Below are 26,714 nucleotides of genomic sequence, written 5' to 3'. Positions count from 1 at the left end.
AGCTTTTGAGTTTCCAATCTTAATTTAAAAACTCTATCCCAGTCCAAGATAATACAAGTGTTCTCCTAAAATTTCTAAACTTGTTAAATTTTCAATCCAATTAAAACTTATTTTTGTAAATGGTGCAAGGTATAGACCCAGCTTGCTTTTCGTCTAGATGAACTGCCAATTGAATCAGAATTGCTTATTAAATAAACAGATCTCATAAATACTCAGGTCTATTTCTGAGCTCTCATTTCTGTTCTAGTAATCTTTGTCTATTCCCGTGTGATAATTCTTAATTATCAGGAATGACTTGAATAATAAATTCAGAGATAAACCAGAAATGTTCTTTTTAATTAACAGTTTAAAAACCTTTCCTCATAAAGGATGCTAAATTGTCTACCCACTTCTACTTTTGTCCCACATACCTCAATCCATCTCTCAGAGTAACCCATAATCTTTTTAAACTTAAATCATACCACGTTCCAACACTACCCTTTTAAACTAGCCAGTGGTATGCCCTTGCTTTTAAGGTAAACCAGCACCCTGAATAATCTGCCCGTTGCCCATTCCATCATCATCTCATGCCATTCTCCTTCTTATACATCATGCTTTCTTCCTTGAATATAACTTACTCTCTACTACTACCTCATAGAATTTGCATATGCTGTTCCCTCTGCCTTGAATGCTCTTTCAATATCAATTTATTAATATAACCTCTGTTCATCCTTCAGATGTCAACATAAATTTCCATTCCTTCCCACCTCCACCTCTTGATTTCCACAATACTAAACTAGGTTACTCTCATTATGTTATTTTGAAGCACCCTATCCTATTTGTCTGTTTCTCTCTTTGGTGCTTTTTTAAAAATAGACTTTATTTTTTAGAGCAGTTTTAGGTACATAGCAAAATTAAGCAGAAGGTACAGAGAGTTCCCATATACTTCCTGCCTCTACACATGCACACCCTATACTTTTTCATAATACATATTATAATTTATAATTATAGAACTGATTTTAAAATTGTTTAACACTTTCTCACTTAAGATAAAGTAACTAAGTCTCATGAGGACAGGTCATTTCTGTTTTGATCACCCAGGGCAAAAGCCTCAAAAATTTGTTGCATAATTAAACAAATGTCTTGAAATTATACTTCTTTTCCTACATCCATTTTAGAGAAGAGCTAAAAATTAAAGACAAGGGCAAAAAACCTAAGAAGAAGAGATGTATAGATAATCTGGAAATCAGAAAATTAACACACAATTAAACAAGAGTTGCTAAAAAGAAAAAGAGAAAAGCATTAAAATAAAAAGGAAGCTCACTCTGGAATTCTTAAGCTTCTGGACTGTATCTTTCATTTTTTCTTTATAATTCTTAAGCTTCTCTGGAGAATCCACAATTTTTGTTTTCAAACTCTCTTGTACTTCTTTCAAAGAAACCACTGACAATTTTAGTTCATTCTGTTGAGAAAACATTTTTATATGTTAGATATAATAATAAAACTGGTGATTAGCCACTACGGTAATGGAAAAGAACAAAGAAATGGGTCTGTGTTTGTTGTAGTGGGGGTTAAATTAAATTTTGACCGCATCACTCCCCTGCTTGATTGCTCACTTTTGTCTGCAGGCCAAAGATCAGGCTCCTTAACACACCATTCAAGATCTTTCATTATGTAGCTCTTACTCTCCTTTCCAGTGTCATCTTCCACCAGCTTCCTACTACACTCTACAATCTGGTAATATAGTCAGTCTTATGTCTGGACAATTATAAGTGATCTCTCTCTGATAGTATGGTCCTCCTGAGTACCATCATCCCATTCCTGTACTGCAAGTGAGTTTCTATTAATCCTTGAAAATCCTGTTCCTACTTCCCCTGTATTCCTTCTATAAACAGTTATTGTACATGTGATACTATAACTATGTATTTAATATGTGTTTCTGAATTAACTGAGCAACCTGGGATTGTGAACAGTTATCTTTGCTTTCCCAGAACCCACTGAAAGCAATAGCACTGAGAAGGTACTCAGTACACAGTTACTAAACTAAAACAAATTTCCTTCTCCTGAATTTAAAACCATTGGGGGAATTAAGATGAAGGGTATCTGAGAATTCTCTTATATAACACAAATCCATTCCTATGAAAACAGAACAACAAAACAGCAACAAATGACTATATACACCTATATCTGTGCATGTAACAGCACAGAAAAAGGACTGGAAAAGTGTAACCTCTAGGTACAGTTGGCAGAGAGAAGAGGGCCTTTCATGTCTCTCTCTCTCTCTCCCTCTCTCTCTCTCTTTATATATGCATATGTGTGTTATCGGAGTATTTTACAATAGGAATGTATTACTATACAGCTTGTATAATTTGCCTAAATTATTTCTAACTAAAAAATTTTAAAAAGTTCTTACCTTTTCATCAACTAACTCAGAGGCCAAAACTGAATGTTTGAAACAATATTATTTACTTTTTTCTTAGAATTTAGCACACCACCACATTATCTACTCTTTTAACGCCCTACAGAATTAGAGATCATTTTCCTTACATTAGCATTGACTTTCATCAACTTTCTTCCCTTTACAAAGAGCCTAAATTTGCTATTTTAACTACAAAGTGATTTTGTTTTAATATAGATTTAAATGGGACAGAGAGAAATGAATAATAAAATTGAATCATAGTCACTATTACTCTGATGAAAACATCTGCCAATAAGAAGTGACAGAAAAATAAGGAATACATTATACCAAAGTAAATTTCAGATAGCTATAAAGTATAAACATTAAAATAACAGGGGGACTTCCCTGGTGGCGCAGTGGTTAAGAATCCGCCTACCAACACAGGGGACATGGGTTCGAGCCCTGGTCCAGGAAGATCTCACATGCCACGGAGCAACTGGGCCCGTGCACCACAACTACGGAGCCGGCGCTCTAGCGCCCGCAAGCCACAACTACTGAAGCCTGCACGCCTAGAGCCCGTGCTCCAAAACAAGAGAAGCCACCGCAATGAGAAGCCTGCGCACCACAACGAAGAGTAGCCTACCGCTCACCGCAACTAGAGAAAAGCCCACATGCAGCAACGAAGACCCAACGCAGCCAAAAATAAATAAATAAATAAATTCATTAAAGAAAACAAAAAAAAATAATAGGGAAATAATAAAAGTACAAGAGAAAATATGGGATTAAAAAAATGAGGAATGCGATAGGCCTTTCTATGTATAGAGTTAAACCCAAATGTAGAACACTGTATCTATCAATTTTACTACATAAACACATAAACCTGCCAATAGGAAAAAATGATGAATTTGAAAGACAAATAGAGTTAATTCCTCTAATTTATGGACTTAAAAAAAAATGAAATAAACAAGGAACATATACAGGTAGTTCATGAAGTAAGAAATAACAACAAATCACTGAACAAGGTGGTCTAAGTCACTAAAAAAAAAAAAAAATCAAAATTAAAATGAGGTGTTTTTTTTCCCCTATAAGAATGGCAAAGATAAAAAGAAAAATAAAAACATCCACTTCTGGCTACAATGTAGGGAAAAGAATACTCTCATATTCTACTGGTAGAAGTGCAAATTGATATCTTTTTAGAAGACAGTTTGGCAATGTGGGCCAAATTTAAGTGTGATTTCCTTTAACCCAGAAATCCTACATTTAGGAATCTAGTGTATGATAAAAAGCAGCCTGGTGCACAAATATACAGGTACATGTGTAGGTGTGTAACACACATGTGCTATTGTTCAATAGCAAAAAAATTAGAAGCAATGTGAATGTCTATCAATAGGACACTAAAACAATCTACATTTGAGGTATATACATAGAATGCACAACTATGTGAAGTTATTAAAATAATGAGGCTATATACTGACGTGATAACTATTTACACTATATTGTAAAATGAAAAAAAGCAGGTTTGAGACATGTAGAGAGTAATATCATTTATGTAGAATTACACATACATGTGTATATTTGCACAGAGAAATGTAATCTATGACATGTATCTGATTGCGTGATGAGCTTTCAGGTGATTTTCACTTCTGTCACACATTTTTGTGTTTCCACATTTTTTAAAACAATAGTCATCTATTATATTTAAATTGTAAAAAGTTAAATTAGTTTCACTTTAAGGGAAAAAGAGAGAAACATTTAACAATAATAACACACAGTTAAAATACTCCTCCAAACAAAAGATTCAAACCTTAAATGCTAGTTAAATGAAAAGATGCTTACCAAACGCTTGGTTTTTTCTGAAATATCTGACTTCTTTTGTGAATTTCCCTCTTGCAGCACTATCTAGGGAAAGAAGCAAACAACTGCTTTATAATGATTCAAAACAGATTTAAATTTAGTCAATGCTTTTTAATAAAATAAAAGTAAGAAAGGACAGGAATTAAATGGATTAGACCAGATAATCTCAAACTTTCTGTTCATTATGACCCTAAGGCCAAAAGAAACACCTATCAGTTCCTTTATTAAGTAGTTAAATCCAAATAACTGAATAAGTATTTATGTCCTAATAACTTAGTAGCCCTTTGAAAAAGTAATACATACAAATTGAAAGAAAAATACTATTTTTATTTTATTCTTAAACAGCCACAACTACTTCCAAATTGGATGTGTGTACTGCAAAAATTGGGCACTACACAAATTCACACATCTTATAATCACTGGACACAGACAATTCTTATTTCTTGTTGCACGATGATTTTCGCATAGCACTTGCTTTTTATCATGGCAAAAGCCAAAAACCCATGTTCACAAAGATACGAAAGGAAGGTAACGTGAGTTCATGTTGCAACTGTGAACTACCTTGAGCTAGAAAAGTTCAAGCAGTGTATGACAGATGCTGAATGTTGTTTCCCTTTAAAATTGAAAATAACCTGAAGCACCCTTGAGGGTTTGCTGCAGTATCCAGGGCGCCTCAGCACACAGTTTGGAAACATCAGGTTTAGACACAGAAAAATCTTAAAAAATTCTAGTCAACAAGATAGCATATACCTTTGACAACATCAATAAATAATCATGGTTTGACCTGGTCAACAGAAGTATATATCTGTTATAAGGTGCACAAATGGACACAGCGATATACCCCATTTCTTTAGTAATTGAAAGCCATGTGATCTTAGCTCCTCCATATCTACAAAAAAACTTTAAAAAAGTTTAAGGTGTCCAACAACAGATACCGTTTTTTGACGAAACTCTTGATTCAGCGACTGCTGCAGCTCCTGAATATCATCTGAAAGCTGCTTGAACTCTGCTTGCTCTTCAACTGGAACAGAACTGAACACAGCAAAATAAATTAAAATAACATATATCAAGTTCTTAACCTTGAAAGGCCAAAAACAGTCTCTTCCCTCCAATAACCTAAATGAAGAAAACTATCTGCTTTCATGTTTATGAGTTCTCATTCTTCCAAATGACAGTAATTTAAAATCCATGACCTGGCTGGCCTCTACTACAAACAGAAAATAAAAATCAGATGAGCTCCTTCAACTTCCTGCCACCAAATCTCTGTGTGGACTCATCTGCATACATACCTACCCTTTCTAACTCCACTCCTAATTTTAGTGCTGATTCCTCCGCCTCTGCTCTGGCTCTCATTTTCTCACATCTCTCTCCTGTATCACCCATTTCTTCTGCTCTACTAATCCTTCCTAACGGCACTTCCACATGTTTCAGTCTCTTCCCTATGAATGCTCTCAACTTTAGTTTTTAAAACATGGTATAGAATTGTTACTCTAATTTTCATTTCCTCGACTGCTATTGAGTTTAACGATCTTTACATATTTTTAATTAGCTATTTGTACTTAATCCTCTGTAAATTCCCTGTTTATAGCCTTTGCCCATTTTTCCATTATCTTTTTTCCTATCAGTTTGTAGGAGTTCTTGGTATATTAAGAATATTACATGGCCTTTGTTATTAAGATAGTAAGGCTTTGCTGCATATGTTGCAAATATTCTCTTCCAGTTTGTCATTTCTCTTTTGACTTGGTTTATGGTGAATTTACCATGTTAAATTTTAATATCTGCCTCCTACTCCCAGTCTTTTCAGCTTGCTGCTGTCTCTAAAGGCAATTTACGCCAGGACAGGCTAAAAAAGAGCTCTCACCTGAAACAGAAAAATCCAAAGACATCAACATATTAGAAGGGATAAAAATAAAAAAATCCTTTTGTTCAAAATCAATACATATAAAGCCAAGAAATCATAACCCTTGAATGATTCCTTCTCCTATTTGACCTTTGAGCCAAAAAACAAAACAAAACGAAACAGAAAACCTCTGTGGAAGGAATAAAAATTTTAACAGAATTAACTGATCTGAAGGAAAAAAGAGAATCCTGTCAGTTACTGCTCACCTACTAAGATAAATACCACTAGATATAATTTAGGAGAGTAACTAAGTTAATGGCTTTAAACATGTCTGGCTGATGCATTAACAACAAAAAAAAGTAGAAGAGTAAATTATGCACTAAAAGTTAGAAGAAAAGCTAGTTTTTCTTTTTCAAAAAAGGTAAACTTAAACACTCTGCTATTTAATAAGGAAGATAAAAGAGATGAAGTAGACTGTAGACTGTAAAATACTACTTACATTCATTTTGCATTTTGAAATTGCATTTATTTTATTTGTAAATCTCCTACTTACTCAAGTCTCTCCAATTTCATTATTGCCTCCTGGTGGGCAGTATTTAACTGCTGCATTTTGTCCACAGAAGATTTCTATTAAAGCAATTTTAACAATTTCATATTAGTGTTTTTCAACATAATCAGAGACATGTTTAAAAAAATATCTACCGGTACTGGCTACAAAATGCTTCCTCACTCTACAAATTTCACCATGAGAAATAAGAAATTTAAGAAAGAATTAGGCATTTACAACAAGTGACTTAGGAATTCCTTTACTTATCCAACACACAAATGTTGAGTTCTTAACTACAGTTAGGCCCTGTGCTAGGTACCAGGAATAATTCCCAAGAAGACTAACTTGTAGTTCCTCGACTTAAGTAGTTCAGTCTCCTTGATGAGTCAGAAAAACGAATATAAAACTACAAAACAACTTGTCATAGAACTGATTATAATGACATCCTATCCAACCTGGGCAATGTCTGGGAAGGTGTATCACAGAGGGTTCATAGAAATGATAGATGTCTGAGCCATGTCTTAAAAAAATGAAGTGAAATTAGCCAAACAAAATTGTGTGTTTGTTTGTGTTGGCACATACATCTGTACACTTTGGAGAGTATGTGATGTTTAGGTGGTATAAGCTGAACATGATTTGTACAAGGAAATATTTATCAATGAAGCTCAGTCACTAAAGGCCTAATTCTCTGGTGTCACTCCGGTGCTTTTCTAAAAGTATGGTACCCTCAAACTGTGGACAGATGGGAACAAATCACACAGATGACCCATAATCTTTCCAAATTCCCTAAATTGTTGATGAAATGAGTTTCTATCTGTTAAAGTGATTTACTTGAACTGAATCTTATAATGCAATGTCAAGTAAGCATGATAAACAGAACAAAACACCTAATTAGGCTATTATTTAGAAAGCAAATATAAACGTCAAATATCTCAATTATTTAAAGAACACTACATTATCTATTAAACTTCAAAGAAAAGGAATGGGTTATCACTATTCTCTTCCCTTACATTTCCTAATAAAGGAAAAGGAGTCTCAGCTACAAAATTAAAACAAAAACCCCAGCTTCTCCCTAATGATACCAAATATAGAAGAAAATCTCATTCTGAGATCAGCTTACTAAAATCTGCAATTTCATATGAATATAATATTGATATGTAAATTTAATTCTAATGGCCATAAAACAATTAGGTATCTGTGACAACCATTTCAAAATAGATTAGTGGTGCACAAATGATGTTATTGATCTGGTATGTGACCCAAAAAAGACACTTAAATCTTACATATTGCCAAAGAAACTCCATGTATGTCTCACGGCATGCTTCTCTGAAGTGAATAAAGTTGATAATGCCACTTAAAAACCGACTTGTCCGTTTTGCCTCTAAAATACAAAGAAAGACTCCTTAAATAAATTTTTGAAACAATATAATATAAAAGTGAAAATTTATCCTTTTTCCACCATATATTCCGCTCATAGTTACAGAACAAAAATATGTGTTTGCTAATTAACCAAAGTGAAGAACTGCTCTAACTTGATGATCAGAATTATCTTAACCAAAAAAAAAGCACTTTGACCATGAAAGAACAACAGAGACCAACCAGATTTACTATCCCATCTTAAACAACCAGAAAACCGGACAAAATATATAAAACAACAAATTTTAGACACTGAACAACAAGCAATATAGGACAGCAATCCACAAGAGAAGTAAATGAGGTGAACCCTATTAATGAATGCACTAGCCCACCACTTAAGGGAATTTTCAGGCTGTAAACCAGGAAGGTAGAATATAAACAGAACTCATGGGTTTTGCTGAGTCATGAAGATAGAGTTCAGAGCTTGGAGAGACCAAAGCAACTATAATTTTTAGAGTCTGAAGAGGCCAAGGCAACTAGAATTTATAAAAACTCTATCTTCTTGATTCAGCCTTTGAATTCATTCAGCCTATGAATATATTCTATAAATATATTCCATTTGTTCAGGAAGGTAGAGAAAAGCATTAGCATTATAAGGAGAGAAAGGGAAAACCTGAATCAAATTTTACAATTGAAAAATAAAATACCTGAAATGAAAAATGCACTAGATAGGATTAAGAGCAGATTAGACATACAGATGAAAGGATTAGTGAAACTGAAGACATAGCAATAAAAGCTATCTAAAATGAAGGCCAGAGAGAAAAAAAAGAATAGAGAACTTATGAACTGAGGGACAATATCAAGCAGCATAACAAATGTGTAATTGGAGTCCTACAAAAACGAATGGCAGAAAAAACTTTTATAAAATAGCTAAATATTTTCCAAATTTGATAGAAACTATAAACATATCCAAGGAAGTGAGCAAATCTAAGTGGGGGTAAAAAAATAAGATAAAATAAAATCCCCAAAGGCACATTATAATCAAATTGCTGAAAACGTGTGATAAAGAGAAAGTCTTATTAAAAACAGCCAGACGGGGACTTCCCTGGTGGCGCAGTGGTTAAGAATCCGCCTGCCAATGCCGGGGACATGGGTTTGAGGCCTAGTTCAGGAAGATCCCACATGCCGCGGAGCAACTAAGCCAGTGTGCCACAACTACTGAGCCTGCGCTCTAGAGCCCGCGAGCCACAACTACTGAGCCTGCATGCTGCAACTACTGAAGCCCGCGCACCTAGAGCATGTGCTCCACAACAAGAGAAGCCACCACAATGAGAATCCCACACACCACAACGAAGAGTAGCCCCTGCTCGCTGCAACTTGAGAAAGCCCACGCACAGCAACGAAGACCCAACGCAGCCAAAAATTAAATAAATAAATAAATTTATTTAAAAAAACAAAAAACAGCCAGAAAGGAGGAGAACCAAGAGAGAATAACTCCAGGTTGAGTAAGCAAGTGGTTCAGATTATTAACTTTCATATAGAAACAGTTGATGATGCTTTGGACTCACATGACACAGGGAAATGGAACTGAGATCCCTACTAGACGTGGGACTCTAGAAAGGCTACATCCTTAGAGAAAAGGTAGATTAAGGAAAGTAAAATTTCTCATAACAGTGCAGGGAAATGACAAAGTTACTAGTGGCTCAGCCTTGTCTCTAGTAAGGAAATAGTCTCCTCTGAGAATTCTAAACCTTGGGCCCATTGCCATATGGGTTTTTGGTTTAAATTAAACTATATATTTGACCCAAGAACTATCGAAATTAGGAATTAAGATAGAAAGTGATCTTTAGCCAATGATAATCCTGGAATAACTTCCAAAAGCAAAAGATATCTCAGGAGGGATATGGCCTCAACCCCAGAAGCCAAAGAAGCACAGGACTATCCTGCTGAAGATGAGCTTAAATTTATAATCCAAAATGCACGTGTGTGTGTACACATGCGCATTCGCACACACACGAAACCGTCTATGATCAGTCTGTGGGGCACAGCTAAAGCAGGGCTAAAGGGAAATTTATTAGCACTAAACACCTATTTAGGAAAGAAGAAATATCTCAAACTGATGGCCTCAGCTTCTAACCTTTAAAAAACTAGGAGAAAAAAAAAAAAGAAGAGCAAACCCAAAGCAAGCATGAAAAAAGAAGGAATAACAATAGCACAAAAAACAATAAAACAGAAAACAGAAACAAAATACATAAAAATCAGTGAGACAAAAATCTAGTTCTTTTAAAAGCTCAACAAAATTGATAAACCTCTAGCCAGACTGATCAGGGAAAAACAAAAGAGTGAAAAAACAGATTACTAATGTCAGAATGAGAGATGGGACATCACTACTAACCCCAAAGACTATTAAAATGATACGGGAAAATTAGGAGCAACTTTATGTTAATAAATTTGCCCATTTAAATGAAATGGATAAACTTGCTGAAAAAGGTAGCCTACAAAAGCTCATTCAGTAGCTTTGGGAATAAACAAACAGCGTAGCCCTTTATTTATTAAAAAAAAAATTGAATTATTAATTAATTTAAAACCTTCTCACAGAGAAAACTCCAGTCCCAGATGGATTTACTGGTGAATTCTACCAAACATTTAAGGAAGAAATAACACAAATTTTACAAAATTATTCCTGGAAATGAAAGAGGGAATCTTTCTAAACTCATCCTAAGAGGCCAGCGATACCCTGATATCCAAAGTCTGTCAGTGCAGTAAAATTACAAAAAAAATTACAGACCAGTAGCCCTTATGAACATCATCACAAAAACACAACAAAATATTAGCAAATCAAATCCAGCAATATATTAAAACACATAATGTATCATAATCAAATGGGGTTCATCCTGAATACAAAGTTGGTTTAACATTCAAAAATCAAACAATGTAATCCACTAGACTGAAAAAGAGAAACCACTTGATTTTCTCACTAGATGCAGAAAAGCAATTTAAAACAAGTCAACACCCATTCACGAAACAAACTAGGAATAGAAGTTGCTTACCCTGATAAAGGCAATCTAAGAAAATCCTAAAATTAACATTATACTTACTGGTGAAAGCCTAAATGCTTTCCCCTTAAGATCAGGAACAAGACAATGATGCCTGCTCTCACCATTTTAATTCAACATTACGCTAGAAGTCCTAGCCACTGCAGAAGGAAAGAAAAATAAGTAAAATACATCTAGACTGGAAAAGAAGTAAAACTGCCTTTGTTCTCAAACAATATGATTGCCCGTGTAGAAAACCCTAAGGAATCTATTTTAAAGAATCTACTAGAAATAAGGTCAATATATAAAAATCAATTGTTTCTCTACACTAGCAATGACCAATCAATCAGAAATTTAAACTGAAAGAAGTTTACAATATCCCTTAAAATTGAAGTACTTAGGGATAAATTTATCAAAATGTATATGACCTGTACTCTGAAAATTATAAAACACTGTTGTGAAAAATTAAAGACAACCTAAATAAATGGAGGGATATACACATGGATTAGAAGACCCAATATTATCAAGTTGTCAATTATCCCCCAAATGAACTATACATTCAAAGTAACCTCAGTCAAAATTCTACTAGGCTATGGGGAGTGGAGGGGGGTTGAAAGTGACAGGCTGATTCTAAAATTTATATGGAAATACAAAAGACCAGAATAACTAAAACAATTTTGAAAAAGTGAACAAAGTTGCAGGACTTCCACCGTCTGATTTCAAGACTTACTATAGAGCTAAAGTAATCAAGGTAGTATGCTTGGTGTAAAGACAGACATATAGATCAATGGAGCAAAGAGTGAAGCCAGAAATATACTCATATATATATATATATATATATATATATATATATATATATAATCATTGACCTTTTAAAACAGAATTCTTAGAGCACTTTAGTTCACAGAAAAATTGAGCAGAAAGTAGTTTCCATATACGCTATGTCCCTGTACACGCACAGCTTACTCCACTATAAACATCCCCCACCTGAGTTGTATATCTGTTACAAAAGATGATCCTACACTGACACATCATTGTCAGCCAAAGACCATAGTTCACATTAGGGTTCACTCTTGGAGTTGCACATTCTATGGGTTTTGACAAATGTATAATGACACAATAGTATCATACACAATAGTTTCACTGCCCTAAAACTCCTCTGTGCCCTGGCTATCCATTCTTCCCTCCCCCAGTCCCTGGCAAACAATGATCTTTTTACTATCTTCATAAGTTTTGCCTTTTCCAGATTGTCATAATTGGAATGGTACTGTAAATAGCCTTTGCAGATTGATCTCTTACACTTAGTAATATGCATTTAAGATTCCTGCATGTCTTTGCATTGCCTAATAGCTCATTTATTTATAGCACTGAATATATTCCCCTGTCTTGATGTACTAGTTCATCCATTCACCTACTGAAGGACATCTTGGATGCTTCTAAATTTTGGCAATTATGAATAAAGCTGCAACAAATATCTGTTTGCAGGTTTTTGTGTGGACGTGAGCTTCCAACACTTGGTATTTGGGTAAATACCAAGGAGCATGACTACTGGATCATACAGTAAGAATACATTTAGTCTTGTAAGAAACTGAGAAGTGTCTTCCAAGGTCACTATACCACTTTGCACTCCCACAAGCAGTGAATGAGAGTTCCTGTTGCTCCATATCCTCATGAGCATTTGGTATTGTCAGTGTTTTCGATTTTTGCCATTCTAATAGATGTACGGTGGTTAATCAATTACTTTTGACCAAAGTGCCAGGGTAATTCAATGGGGAATGGATAATCTTTTCAATGAGTGGTGCTAGAATAATTTTATAACCATATGCATAAAGGAAAAAAAATGAACCTTGACCTTTGCCTCAGATGATATACAAAAATTCAGGCATTAAACAATAATAGCTGAAACTACAATACACTTACAGCAAAATATAGGATAAAATTTAGCCAAATAAATCCTTGAGGCCAAGATTTCTTGCTAGAAACCAAAAAATAGTTTTATGAATGACAAAAGAAAAACAATGATCAATTAGAATATTCAAAATTGAAATATATTTTGCTTTGAAAAGACATCTTTTCAAAGATGTCAGGGAACTTCGGGGGGTCATGATTGTGGCACTGGTTATATAACAGTATATATTTGTTAAGATTTATTAATTATGCATTAAAATTGGTGAACTTTTGTGTAAATTATGTCAATAAACAACAACAAAAAAAGGAGGAGATCCAAAAGAGGATAAAAAACAAATTTTTAAATAGCACACCAAATATCTTCCAACATAAGATAACCTGATATATATACAAAAGGGTCAAATGAATAAACGGACACAAAGTTAGGAGAATTTTACATTTTAATATAATATCACGGCTATTATCAGTGTTAAAAGGTACTTTCTTCATGGTAAAAAGTAATTACTATATTTGATAAAACTGGTATAATTAACCCACTATGCAACATCATAGCTTGCATATTATTTGTATTCATATTCTCAAATTTACAGGACATTTTTCAAATGTAAGGAGTTAAGAAAAACTAATCAGAAAAACAGCTTCTCTGTGGCTTTACAAAGGAAAAATTTCCAATAATAGGATATGAAAAAATTCATCCTTGAGAATCAGATACACTTTCTAAATCCAAGTTCCTTGAAGTCTTTTCTCTTTTTTTTTTTTCACATTTATTGATGGAAAGGTAAAATGTTAGATTGAAGCCAAACGTTAAAAATTGTTTTAAATTCTCACTTACTTGGATATAGAATATCAGCAATCTCGAAGTCATTCACCCGACAGATGGGCAGAAATGAGTCCCTTGAAGATAAAGTGGAGCAAGCATATTGAAAAGTGTACTGTGAATTACATACTAAGCCAAAGGGCATAAACATCTTATTTTCAAAAAGATTTCTGGATATATTTCTCAGTGTCAAAGGACCAAGTCAGAAGTCTACTACAATATATAATCCTACAGCACTGAAATCTACTTTTTCTGTATATTACACAAATATTCATGTAATACCAAGGTATCGTTATAGATTCTAATAAACAACCCACACTCTTTGAGGTACTAGGACTCTCTAAGAATGCAAAACCCTCCAACGATTTTAGACTCACAATATCTTAATACATCAGTTGAATGAACTGAAGGTGCCACAGGTGGAGGCAGTTAGATGTGTTTGCTGAAAGTGTACAATCTTGGATATTTATGGGATGGAGTGGAAAGAAAAATAGTAGAAATTCCCTCCCAAAGAAAATCATGTCTTTAAGAAAGCTGAATGTAATGTAAATACGAATGTGGACTAAGAAAATAATGACTCTTTACTCACAAATTAATAAACAGATTGCTGACTGGTAAGAAGCCTTCCATTATATGTGGATACATGACTTCAGAGTTCACTGGCATCTAAATGTAATAAACAGAAAATCTAAGTTACACATTGATTAGACAAAATGAGAAAAATCTTCAACCTCAAGAAATCTTAATCATAGATTACAATCAAAATATATTAACTTATTATCATTAATTTAAAACAAACAAGCAAACAATACAGATCCTGGCACAAAACTAGAGTTGTCATTAATATTAATAATGCTAGGTTCACAGTCAGTGCTCAATAAAGACTTTTTAAATGAATTAAAAAATAAAGGGGTTATACTCCAATAAAGATGTTAAAAATAAATAAATAAAGGGGTAATGGTTAGCATTTACTAAATATCAGGTACTATGCTAAGCATTTTCAATATATTCTTTCTTAATTTTTATAACCACAGTAGGACAGAGTACTATCCCTATTTTATAGACAAAGAAACTAAGCTTTAGCAAGGTTTCATAGCAAATAAGTGACAAACCCTCTGATTTTTAAATAATATATAATATTGGTGAGACTCTACAGATATTACATTTTTGTACATCTTCAGATGATGCCCTGATGATTTAACAACAACAGCAAAAAAAGATTAAGAAAAATAATCTTCCTACTAGAAATACCTAATTTGCTAAAAGCTCAATTGCCTTATTTCAATTGTTTTCAATCTTAGTGTGTATCTCCTACTCTAATTTGGGAGTCCTTACTGAGAAGAGAACAGTATCTGTAAAGACTTCGTTGTTGCTTACTATAGTCTCTGAAGACAAACTGTAAATCTGTCAATAACTGCATAGCATCAATAACTTGTGTCATTTAGGTCTTTAGTAATGTTTTCATCTTACTAAAGCTATCAGTATAGGCCATTATTATGCCTAAGATTCCCGTGTAAGTGACATTAATTTTAAATAAGCCTTGATTTTGGTAAAAATAAAGTCAATAACTTCCCGTCCTGAAAACCAGTACTCGATGTGAGCACGAGAAATGCAGCAAAAAACATAATTTTGCCTCATCTTAAACCCACCATGTAAAAATGCTCCAGTCGAATTCCATATACTATCTGTAAAGCTCTCATGTAGATCATATGCAAGACTTCAGGCTACAAGAGAAAAATAACTTTTAATACTCTGTTGCACCACTATCACCATTACTGTCCAATATTATAGTAAATGGATACAAAGAAGAAAAGAGTGATAACATTACTCCATTCCCCTTGAAATATTTCTTAATTTTTCCAAATTTTAAAACACCTTATATACTTATCAGTTTGCTCACATGTGATAAATGTCAATAAGATCAGTTGTTTAAGCTTATATACAGAATGTTAGCAAGTATATTCAAATCCACTCCAGGCAATCTATCCACATTAGGGAATGGAAGATGGGTTAGTCTTTCAGAACAGGTTGTCAGACATATGACAAAAATAATGAGGGTGTATTTTTTTAAAAAGAACATGGGAAACCTTGTTTGATGCCTCAGATGTTAAGGCTAAGATGCCTTAGCTGTTAAAGTGACTACTATGATCCAGGAGGTATAAATTTAATAGGATAGTATGGGATTTTTAACTTTTATCTTCTAAATCAGTGGTTCCCAAATGCTGGCCTATACAACCTGTTCTCATCCATATACAAGTTCATTTATTCTGAGATTATTTGTTCTATTTTAAAGAATTAAAGAGGCATCAATATCAAAAGTTTAAGTTCTACATCATTAAACCAGGTTTTATTATGTTATCACTTCAAGATGAACACAGGAAACTGGAAGGAGACTTTGGGGTTTTCTGTGACACATGAATAGTTCTTTTTTGCATTTAATAACTAAAGATATAAAGAACAGTATCTGTCAAAACAAGTCAATTCCCCCTTGGGGCATAATGCAAGAAAATTAATCTGTAAGCTTCCAAAGAAGACTGTTTCTAAGCACTTTTTCTGATTGGAAACCACTTGTGGAGTTAAGTTCCTTCAAGCTTTACCAATAAATGATACCCTCAGACCACTACCCCAATAATGAAAAGTTTAATATACTTTAATATGCCTATGGTTTAGAAGCTTTTTTTTCAGGGCGGGGGGAGAAAACAACCATATTAAAGATTTGAATTCCTAATGGGAATGTAGAAGTTGCCTCACATATAAACTTAATGTTATTTTAAAATTACACTAGATGAGAGAGTTTCTCTGGATTAAGATGACTAGCCTATATCAAATAGTAATATACATGTCTTTCTCCACATTCTATAGACCTAGTAGTTTAATTTCTTTTCAAATAACATTAACCACATGCAAACACAACCACATTTTACCTTGGGATTTGGAGAAAGATCATTCTTGGAGAGGTTTTTACCATCAGCTCCTGTTAAGATTTTGTTTCGAATATGAACCACAATTTCAGCTACATTGTATCTGGGGAAAGACAAAGTTTCCATCTTGGGAGTCTCCTGTTAGTCTGAAGGAATTGAAAACAAAGATCAGAAACATGGCACAACTAGCAGTTTTCATTATCTAGAAGATGATAAATATAAGGACAAAATTAACAACCCAAGGTTGAACTATATTCATAGTAGTGTTAACTACCACCAAATCATCAAACATCCTAGTAAGATAACATTAAAGACATATATATATATATATATATATACACACATATATATATATCCTAAAATAACTTTTATTCTAAAGCAACACAGTCATTTTCTAGTTTTCCTAATGCTGTTTTCTTTCTTATGGGAAAGAAGACAGGTGGAACAGACAGATGAGAAACTTCTTTAAATCTGGGGGGCACAGAATTTAATAAGATCTATCCTGAGAATTAATCCTCAAAGCAAGATATATAGGCAACACTATCAGCAGAATCTAGACACAAACAACAGCAAAACAGCATAAATAATAAAACTGTACTATGATTTAACATTCTATTCAATGTACACACAGTGAGATGATTAATAAGGTTTGAGATGTAAGTAGGAAGAGAGAGAAAAAAACAACAACTGTAATTGGCAGGAATTCCAATCACTAGAGTGAGAACTTGAAAAATAAAATAAAACAAAAAACCATTTCCCCTAATGTCCTTAGATAGTAAAATATTCCCACCTGTGTTCTCCTAGAGCAGTAGTTCTCACAACTTTGGAGACACTTTTGGTTGTCAGGACTAGAGTGAGGATGCTACTGGAATCTGGTGGGTAGCAGGCCCAGAATGTTGCTAAACATCCTGCAATGCATCAGGGGGCCAATCAACAGCGAAGAATTACTCAGTTCAAAATGTCAATAATGCTGAGGTTAAGAAATCCTACCCTACAGCTAGCACTGAACTCTGTTATAATACTTGCCACAGTGTATTGTGATAATGTTTATAGAACTCTGGCACTGCACTGTGAGCCAACAGTAAGCTAAGACACTTTCATTTTCTCCATATCTCTAGCTATGCCTAACAGAATAGCAATAGTAACAGTAGTAGTAGAAGCAGCAGCAACAGAAGCCACTTTCTCCGCCACTCAGTTAACAATACTTCGTTCATTGCTTATGGATCTCCTACTCTCTAGGGAAGTAGTGTGATCCCAGAGATACAAAGTGAATACACTCACTTTTGCAAACAAACTGAAATGACCCACAATTCTGGAAATCTATTTCTTTAGGCTCCTAATGTTTCTCCGAATGTCAGGGTTAAAAGGCAGCCTTGTCAACTTTAACCACTGACAAATGCAGGAAGCCATTCTAAAAGATGATTAACAAATAACTTCTCAGTTCTGCTTAAACACTTGCAAACATCACAGAATTCACTGTCTCAAGGAAACTTTCTGTCTACCTTAGTATGTCTCTAATAAGCAGATAACTCTCTCTCATACTGTGTAGAAATATGTTTGTTGTAACTCTTACCTTCTGGTCCTACTTCTAGTCATTGCAACTACATAGAATATAATAATCCTTGTTTTTATGACTCCACTTTCAAAAACATGAAGAAAGCTATCATATCTCTGCTTAGCCCTGTCTTGTCTAAGGTAAGTATAATTTAAGAATAGCCACTCCTTTTACGACTTTGTTTTAGAAAGTTTACCATTCTACTCACTTTCCTCTAAAACTGTTTTGTCAATGTCTTCTTAAAGTGTAATGCTCAAATTGAACACAATACTCCAGATATGGTCTGCTTAGGGCAGAATATCAACACAGTTGATGATGGTCACTGCTGATCTTGTGCTACTATAACACTTACTGACAAATATATATATGTGTGTGTGATTGACTGAAACTCCCAGAACTTCTTCAACATAGCCCGCTTCTCCATGAATTCTTACATCACTTTGTAGCCAACAAGCCAGGACTTCTCCATGTTCTTTTTACATAATTGATTATTTGAACCTTAAGCAAGGATTTGCATTTCCTATTATTGAATTTCCCATTATTCCTATTTCCTATTATTGAATTTTGTAATTTGCATTTCCTATCATTGAATTTCCTATTATTCCTATTTCCTATTATTGAATTTCATAATTCCAAGCTTTCCTTCTACAGCCAGAATCTTTTTGGATCCAGATTCTCACACCTCATATATTATATGTCCTTTTCAACATAAATATGCATTCTATGTTTTCGCCTAAGTCATAGATTTAAAAATCATCAATTGCCCAAAGACTGCAGAAAAAGTCAACTTTCCAAAACAAACTATATCTGGATCAGAGATGATCACAATAGAGAAAGAGGTCTAAAATATCTTCATTAATTATTATCGCACATCCTTCTCTTCTAAAGTCTTGCACACTGTGCTATCAGATGAATCTGTATAGAACACCAAATGCATCATGTAACATCTTTACAAAAATACTTTAATTACTCATCCTACCTACCACATCAAATAACCTAATGAATTTTCTGTTACAAGTTAGTTTCCTTCAAGACGTTTCCCAAACTTCCAATGTTTCCTTTTGGAACCACCTCCCATATCCAAATTCTACCTTTCTTTGATAGTACAACTTCAGTTCCAATTCATTCACGTGTGTAGAGAGGGAGGGAGTGCCGGACAGAGGAGAGGGAGAGAAAAGGACAGAGGGGAGAGAGGGAGAGAGAGGCCTTTCAATACAGTTTGAGCTCTGGTGGGATAAAGTATATAAGTGACCTAGTATATGTAAAGTGACCCTCAGATCGCCTACCAAGTAGCAGGCATTTACTACTAAATTACCCCTCCGTTCCTCATTTATTTGCAACACCATGATCCTGTACACAGTAGGTATTGAAAGAATACTGATTAAATTTCAGACACTTCATTTTTCTAAAATAAACTAGATCGTGGAAATCAAAATCCCAGGAAGCAGAGGCTAAACAAAAACAAAGAGAAAAGACTCAAAGATTCCCAACATCAAAAAATTAGGTAAACAGTTTCCTGAACTCATCAGGGAAAATGATCGTGCCACGTATGCAAAGCGCCATGCATACACCGCTCTCTTCCTCTGACTTTTGGATTAAGTATGATATTTTTGCTTTTTGATTTTTGGGTTTGACTTTGGTTAAGCGATGTTTGAGCAACGGAGACTTATCTACAAAGACAGTGGACCAGCATCTGCAACCCCATAACCTTCTAAATAACTGGGTTAAAAATATACACATACAAGATTTAACTGACCAGCTGCACCCGTAGTCTATGTTGTACCAGCAAAGACCCATTCGTTTCGTAGCAACTGGGCTCAGGTTGTTTGGGGGACTAAAATCCAATAAACACGATCTATGAGCTTTCCCCCACCTCCCAGGGGCTGGCTTCTCCAGCCTCCTCCCCAGCTCTGCGCGTAACGAAAACACTGCCAGGCTCCGCGTCCCAGCTCCGGCCGTCCTCTGTCCGCGAGTGTCTGCGCTCACCTACCGCACCAGCCGCCCACAGGAAGGCTGCGAGTCCGCGGAGCAGCTACAGACGAACTCAAAAATCAGCGAACACCGACCGTTGTCACTTTTCAAACCTGCCGCCTCCTACTGGAACTCCCGCCCCGTTCCGCCCCGCCCACTTCCTGCGCTCCGCCGCGCCGGGTGCCGGTTGGGCTCAATAGACACGAGACGGCTGGTGCTGGAGTTGCGAGAGAGGACGCTGGGCTACGAGCGGAACTAGTTTTCGCGGAGTTGGAGTCTATCGGATCTAAATTCAGCAGGAAATGGGAGCGCCGCGGTTTGGGGGAGGAGTCCGAGGCTAATACGAAGTTTCGTTAGACCTTTGAACGGTTTTGGCGTCCGAGGTGAAGAGCGGAAGTGAATAGAGGGTTTCTGGAGACGAGCTAAACTCAAGGTGACAAGGGAAAGAGGACGTGGGGCAGTGGGACCGGGTAAGTCATAGAGTCTCAGAGTAGTAACACCGATGTTTTTTGAGCGTTGATTGAGACGCCAGGTTCTGTGTTGGATGCTTATAGGCATTATCTCATTTAGGCTTCATTAAAAAGGGAAAGGGGGCTAATAGATACTATCATCAAATGAGGGATTAAATCAGGGAGATTGTGCAACTGGCCCAAAGCTGTGCGCAGTAGTTCACAAGTAGCATAACCAGGATTTGGACACAGATCATCTGATTCTGCGTTGGTGAGCCCAACTTCAAGCGGTGGGAGCAGTCTTAACAGTTCATCTGGTCAAATCCTTTCACATTTACAGGCAAGAAACCTGGGACTCAGAAGTGATTTGTTTCCATTTGGATAGTAAGTGGCACTATCTAGTGTAGAGCCCGTGTCCTTTGTTCTCCCTCCCTTCATTCATCCCTCTACAGGACCAAGGCACTCCCGGTGCTAACAACATTGAACTCTTCCCCAAATTTGCACATCCGCGAGTGAGTTGCATTCTTCAAATGATGCGTGGCACTTCATACATGATCACAAGTCTGGGTCTTGCAGCAGAAGATACGACTGGCCTAATTGTCAGCGGGGGGAAACCATTTAGTTTTATTATGGCTTGGAGCCCTAGAAGCCGTAGTAGGACTTGCTTCTGACTGCAGTGTACAGTATTATCTAGTGAGGGTGGTGTATTGGATGGGAAGTCTGCACTGAATCAAGTGAAAAATATACTGGAAATACTATTGAAAGTACACAAATTCTGGTGCTTTGTTGTAGGGGGGTGGTGGAGGCTATACCTATTGATATAGAAATTTATACCGATTTGAAATAAAAATACATTTTATATTCATTAGGGCTTCCTTTTCCCTTTTCTATGACCATTTACTGATGTAATTCTCAAAAGTCAGAATCTAGTAAAACTCAAAAGTGAGTTAGAAAATAGATTTTTAAAAAAATACTTGGAGTGAGGAGAGGAGAAAAAAAAGACCTTTCTCATTGGCACTTACCAAATCAAACCGATTACTTGTGCATGCGCATACTCCACTAGGCAGTATCTTCTTAGAGGCAGGGTAAAGGACCATAGCTAGCGTAATGACTGAGAGCTCAGCTCTTGAGTCAGAAAGAGCTGGGTTTAAATCCCTCATCACGGGGCATCCCTGGTGACGCAGTGGTTAAGAATCCGCCTGCCAACCCAGGGGACACTGGTTCGAGCCCTGGTCCAGGAATATCCCACATGCCGCAGAGCAACTAAGCCCGTGCGCCACAGCTACTGAGCCTGCGCTCTAGAGCCCGCGAGCCATGACTACTGAGCCCGCGTGCCACAACTGCTGAAGCCCGCGCACCTAGAGCCTGTGCTCCCCAGCAAGAGAAGCCACCGCAATGAGAAGCCCGCGCACCGCAGCGAAGAGTAGCCCCTGTTCACTGCAACTAGAGAAAGCCCGCTCGCAGCAACGAAGACCCAATGCAAACAAAAAAATATAAAAAAATCCCTCATCACACTGCTTACTATCTGTATGAACTCAGGCAAGTTGTTTAACCTAACTAAACTGGTTTCTGCATCTTTAAAGTAGCGATAATATCTTATTTATAGGGTGTCATGAAGATTAAATGGATTCATTCATGTAAAGTGTCTGGCAGAATTGTAAGCACTCGGTAGGTATTACCTGTTATTTTGACTATTATTATTTATACATTGTCCTAGTAAAATATCTTGCAAATGGTAAGTACTCGACAAATGCCTGAACCATTGTTAAGAGTCCAGACAAGGAAAGCGTGACCTATATGTAAACCAAGAATAGAATGGACCATATGGAAAGAGAAAAATGAGGAGAAGGAAGAGCAGGATGACTGTATTTACAATAAAATAATTGTTTCTTTGGCGGATAATTTTACTGTAGATATTGCAAATTGATAGTTATATTAGAAGTAAAATTAAGAAAAAACGAATGGGTATTTATTCAGATTGTCTCGATTATAAGGGTAGATTTGATTTTTCAAAATTCAGTTGTCTGTTACTGGTCATTGTGAATTAGAGGGCAGAAATCCAGAAATCCCAGCCTAAACTTTCTAGAGTTTTGTCATTATCCATAAAGACATTAACTACAGCAGAAAATTAGATTCCAGTACTCTTTACGGGTGTAGCACCTTTTTTCCCCTGGACCTATATACCCTCACATGCTCTATATCTGCTCTTATATTTCATTTTCCCTGTCAGCTCTCCTGCCATTACCTCCCTTCCCAGCCTAGACTGCATGGCTTATCAACATCCAAACTCCCTGCATCCCTTGCCTCTGACCCCAGTGCCTGTCAAAATCCTAACCCTGAATCTGTCCCATAAATCCCCGCCCTGAATCTGTCCCATAAATCCCCAGCTGGGCACTCTGGAGAAAATCACCCGAAGTACAACAGATTCTTGGTCTGCAGCTTCAGCTCACCCCCAATTCTTGACACTCCTTTATCATTCGTCAGTTCCCTGTCTTATAACTTGCAGTGATTGCTCATAACTACCTTCGTCCTCAGTTTCAACTTCTCTTTTTATTCGAAGGTGACTAGAGTAGTGTAAAAGATATTTTTCAAGCACTTAACACACATTCACATGCATCTGTGACCTTTATGCCAGTTTCTTTTCTAATTTTAATTCCATGTTCCTTTTCTAGATTGCACGTTAGATCCTGGATGACAGACCTGTAAGGACTGAGCAGACCTTTGACTGACAAGATGGGATGCTCAGTGAGACCATGGCAGCCTGCAACTAGGACTTTATCTTTAATTCAGGTGGCGGTCCTGTGGTAGCTAGTGCTTTGGGTTAAAATTTTTTAAATCTCTTTTTTAAGTGACAAGAATTCCAGATTGTTGTTTCTGCTTTGTTTTAAGTGGGTCAGTGAGGATGAACAGTTGATTCACTTGGTCTAGTGTGGTAGGAATAGATAAAATACTCAGACTGGGTCCTACACCCTCCTTGCCATCAAGAACCCACTTATTTGAATATAGAGATTTCCCAGGGGCCACAGACATTTCCAGCAACCTCGTTCCCGGTTAACTGAGAAAATTCAAGCCATCATGCAACATATTCCTCAACTTCCTGCCCACCCATTTCCCTTACCACCACATTTATCTGCCTCTCTCTTACTGATCTCAGAAGATGAATAGTGCCTACTTCTCCTGTGCTATTGATCAGTGCCTCTTTCTAGACCTCTCCGCTACATTTGACACCATTAATCAGACCCTCCTTGAAACCTAAGTCCCTTTGCTTCTCTCCTGTATCTTCTGCCTATCGTGTGCTTCTTAGGGGGCTCTTTCTCTGCCTGCCCTTTATACAGTATAAGTTTCAACCTTGAGTTTTCTTTTTTTTTTTTTTGCATAAATCTTCTCCTTCAGAGTACCATCCATTCTCATTGTTTTAATCTATTTGCTCAAGGATCCAAAAACTACTGCTATCTCTGACTTACTCCTTGAGATTCAGATTTTTATTTTCTTGCCTACTAGATAGACGCATTTGGGAGGGCTCGTGAGCCATTCAAATCCTAATTTATCCCTTTCCTTTTTTCAACTGCCCAATCTGTCTCACTGTTGTCTCTAGCCTTACAACCCTTACCTGCATCCCCCACTTTGTCTTCTAAGTAGCTGCTGTAATGATCAGTCTTAAATGTAAATCTGACTATTTCACTGGTCTGGTTAAACTTCTACAACCCCTCCCACCATCAACTCCAAGACAAAATCCAACTCCATAGCCTGCACCCTGGGACCTCCATGATCTTGCCACTGTTTATGTTTCCACTGTCATCTCCCATCACACCCATTTCCCATTCATGAGGCTGTTTTATACTTTGAGACCTTTTCTTATTCTTGTAGACTCCGTCTGGACTGTCTTGATTTTCTTTGCCTGATCCCTACTTTCTTTACTTACTTTTCAGATGTCTTCTAAGAAGCCTTTCCCTAATCCACAGTCTGAACTCGTTGACTTTCCTTCTGACTTTCTAGGTATAGATTTATTCATTCAAAAATATTTATTGATCCTCTTATTTTATGCCAGACACTAAGCTAGGTACTGGAAGTATAATAATGAACAAGCAAATGTGATAATAATCAATCTAATAATTGACCTAATAGATCTTATATTCTCATAGGGAAGGGAGAAAAGTAATTAAAAAAAAATTGTGGTTTAGTCTGAGTGGCTCCATGCAGGAGAATAGCTAGGAATTGGCCAGGTTAAAGGGTGGAGGGCAAGAAAGAGGTAACAACTGTGAAGGCCCAGACATAAGAGGAGAGCACAGCCTAGGAACAGAGATCCTAGACACAGGGCTGGGGAGGTAAAGAGGCACCAGATCATGAAGAGTATTACTAGTCATGTTAAGGCGTTTGGACTTCTTAAAAGTAATAGGAAGTTTGAAGGGCTTCAACAAGATTAGGTTTGTATTTAGGTGATGACTGGCTGCTATGAGAAAATAGAATTGAAGAGTGGCAAGACTGAAGGAAGGAAAACCAGTTACGACCTCATTGTAGTAATCCAGGGGAAAGAAGACGGCAGCCTATACTAGGGTATTGCCAGCATGGATGGAATTCAGGAAGTAGAAGTGGCAGGACTTGGTGACTGAATTGGGAGGGCAGAGGTGAGAGAAATCAAGGATAGAGTTCCATAAACAAGTTTTAGTGAGGACCCTATTTGCTATCATATGTTCATGGCCTAGACGTCGTTAGACATTGTAGATGCTTGATAAATATCTGCTGAGTGAGAGTTTTCTGGCTTGAGCCCCTAGATAAATGGGATGCTATTCTCTGATTTAGGAAATATAGAGGTGAACTCATTTTGGGAGGTGACTGATGATTGAGTTTTGGACATGTATAGCTCAAGATGCCTGTGGGAGATACACATGAAAATGATAGATACAGTGCGATTGGGAGAGATCTCACGTGTATTCTTTGTATACTGAAAAAAATAAAAGTTTATACTTTATTGAAATGATCAGTTTTGTATCTGTCTCCACTATTGCACAGGGCTGATGCTAAATGACTTGATTCCCTAGCACCTAACACTTGTGTCTAGCACAAACTGGGTACCCAGTCAATGTTTTTTATTGAATTGAACTACTCCTTTTTAAACATGGTCCATCTAACAGGAGAAATTAGTAATAGTAGTAGCCTCTGAGGAGGGAGACTGGGGCTCAGAGTGAAAAGATTTTCTTTTTATTGAATATACTTTGGTTCTTTATACTTTTCCCCCATGTGCTTATATTTCCTATGAAGAATAAAAAGATGAGAAAGAAGTGTTCTATTTTTATGAACTTTATACTGAAAACTACTCCAACTATGATCTGATTGGTATAGAGTAGAATAGTAATGATATCTAAGGTCATACTAGCATTTTTGACGACATCACATTATCAGTTGGTTTACAAATTTGATGACTATCATTGATGCCATTGTTCAATTCACTTACGCAAATAATTAATATTTATTCATGTCTTAAAAATAATGACTAACCATGAGTAGCAGGCTAAAGTGAAATTATGAACACATACTTTATATTAAGGGCATCAAAAAATCTTTGAAACGATGTATCGTGAGGGATAGGTAAAACCTACTAAAGCAACTGAGTGGCATAGTTTTACATCTGCCTAACAATTCATGTGAGAGGAAACAGCATGCCTGTTTGACCTGGCAGCTAACATTCATTGCTTGCCAACATTACAAGTAGTATCTAATATGCAAAACCTTTATTTACAAGTGTTGGAATATCCTTTACACATCTTAACTGTAGTTAATTATGAATGAATAGGTAAAAATGCTTTTATATATTTGTGAATTGACATTTTAGTGTATAATTTTATTTAAAAGGTTGGGGTTATAGGTATACTGAAGATGCACTAATATTTAAAGTGGTAAATTCTAGTAACATTTTTATTTGCACAGCATATTCACTGGGTGGCGCTATTGTATTAATGTTAACCTTACAATTTGGAAGTTCTGTTTCATTTTCCTTTACATAAGTAAATAGAATTAGAGTGATAAACATTGAACACAATGTTCTAGGTGGAAAAAATTAGATTCTGAATTTATTGGCTTTAAGAT

General features: G+C 36.1%; 1 protein-coding gene and 1 long non-coding RNA gene across 7 annotated transcripts in view; one reads left to right on the top strand and one right to left on the bottom strand.

Annotated features, from left to right (window-relative positions):
* NUF2 (NUF2 component of NDC80 kinetochore complex) overlaps positions 1-20,332 on the bottom strand; it is a 29,859-nt gene extending 9,527 nt beyond the window's left edge. The window contains exons 1-11 of one of the 6 annotated variants that reach the window (XM_079933056.1): positions 20,201-20,332; positions 17,446-17,563; positions 16,659-16,801; positions 15,384-15,458; positions 14,324-14,400; positions 13,750-13,811; positions 7,902-7,999; positions 6,625-6,698; positions 5,167-5,263; positions 4,214-4,276; positions 1,304-1,441 (exon numbers count right to left, since the gene is read on the bottom strand). In XM_079933056.1, coding sequence (XP_079789182.1) covers positions 1,304-1,441; positions 4,214-4,276; positions 5,167-5,263; positions 6,625-6,698; positions 7,902-7,999; positions 13,750-13,811; positions 14,324-14,400; positions 15,384-15,458; positions 16,659-16,781 — 807 coding nt within the window. In that variant the 5' untranslated portion in view covers positions 16,782-16,801; positions 17,446-17,563; positions 20,201-20,332. Of the gene's footprint in view, positions 1-1,303; positions 1,442-4,213; positions 4,277-5,166; positions 5,264-6,624; positions 6,699-7,901; positions 8,000-13,749; positions 13,812-14,323; positions 14,401-15,383; positions 15,459-16,658; positions 16,802-17,445; positions 17,564-19,952; positions 20,046-20,196 lie in introns of those variants that run through there. The other 5 variants (XM_079933060.1, XM_079933057.1, XM_079933058.1 and 2 more) reach the window with 5 other exon arrangements.
* A 204-nt stretch (positions 20,333-20,536) lies between these two features.
* On the top strand, positions 20,537-25,532 carry LOC307192308. Its single transcript, XR_013830031.1, has 3 exons — positions 20,537-20,651; positions 22,237-22,298; positions 23,303-25,532. It is a non-coding gene; the product is annotated as an uncharacterized lncRNA (long non-coding RNA).
* The last annotated feature ends 1,182 nt before the right edge of the window (positions 25,533-26,714 follow it).

Source organism: Stenella coeruleoalba (genome assembly GCF_951394435.1).
Source record: "Stenella coeruleoalba genome assembly, chromosome: 1".
Taxonomy (NCBI): Eukaryota; Metazoa; Chordata; class Mammalia; order Artiodactyla; family Delphinidae; genus Stenella; species Stenella coeruleoalba.
Note: the sequence above shows the minus strand (reverse complement) of the source record. Positions and strands in the feature narration are given on the sequence as shown.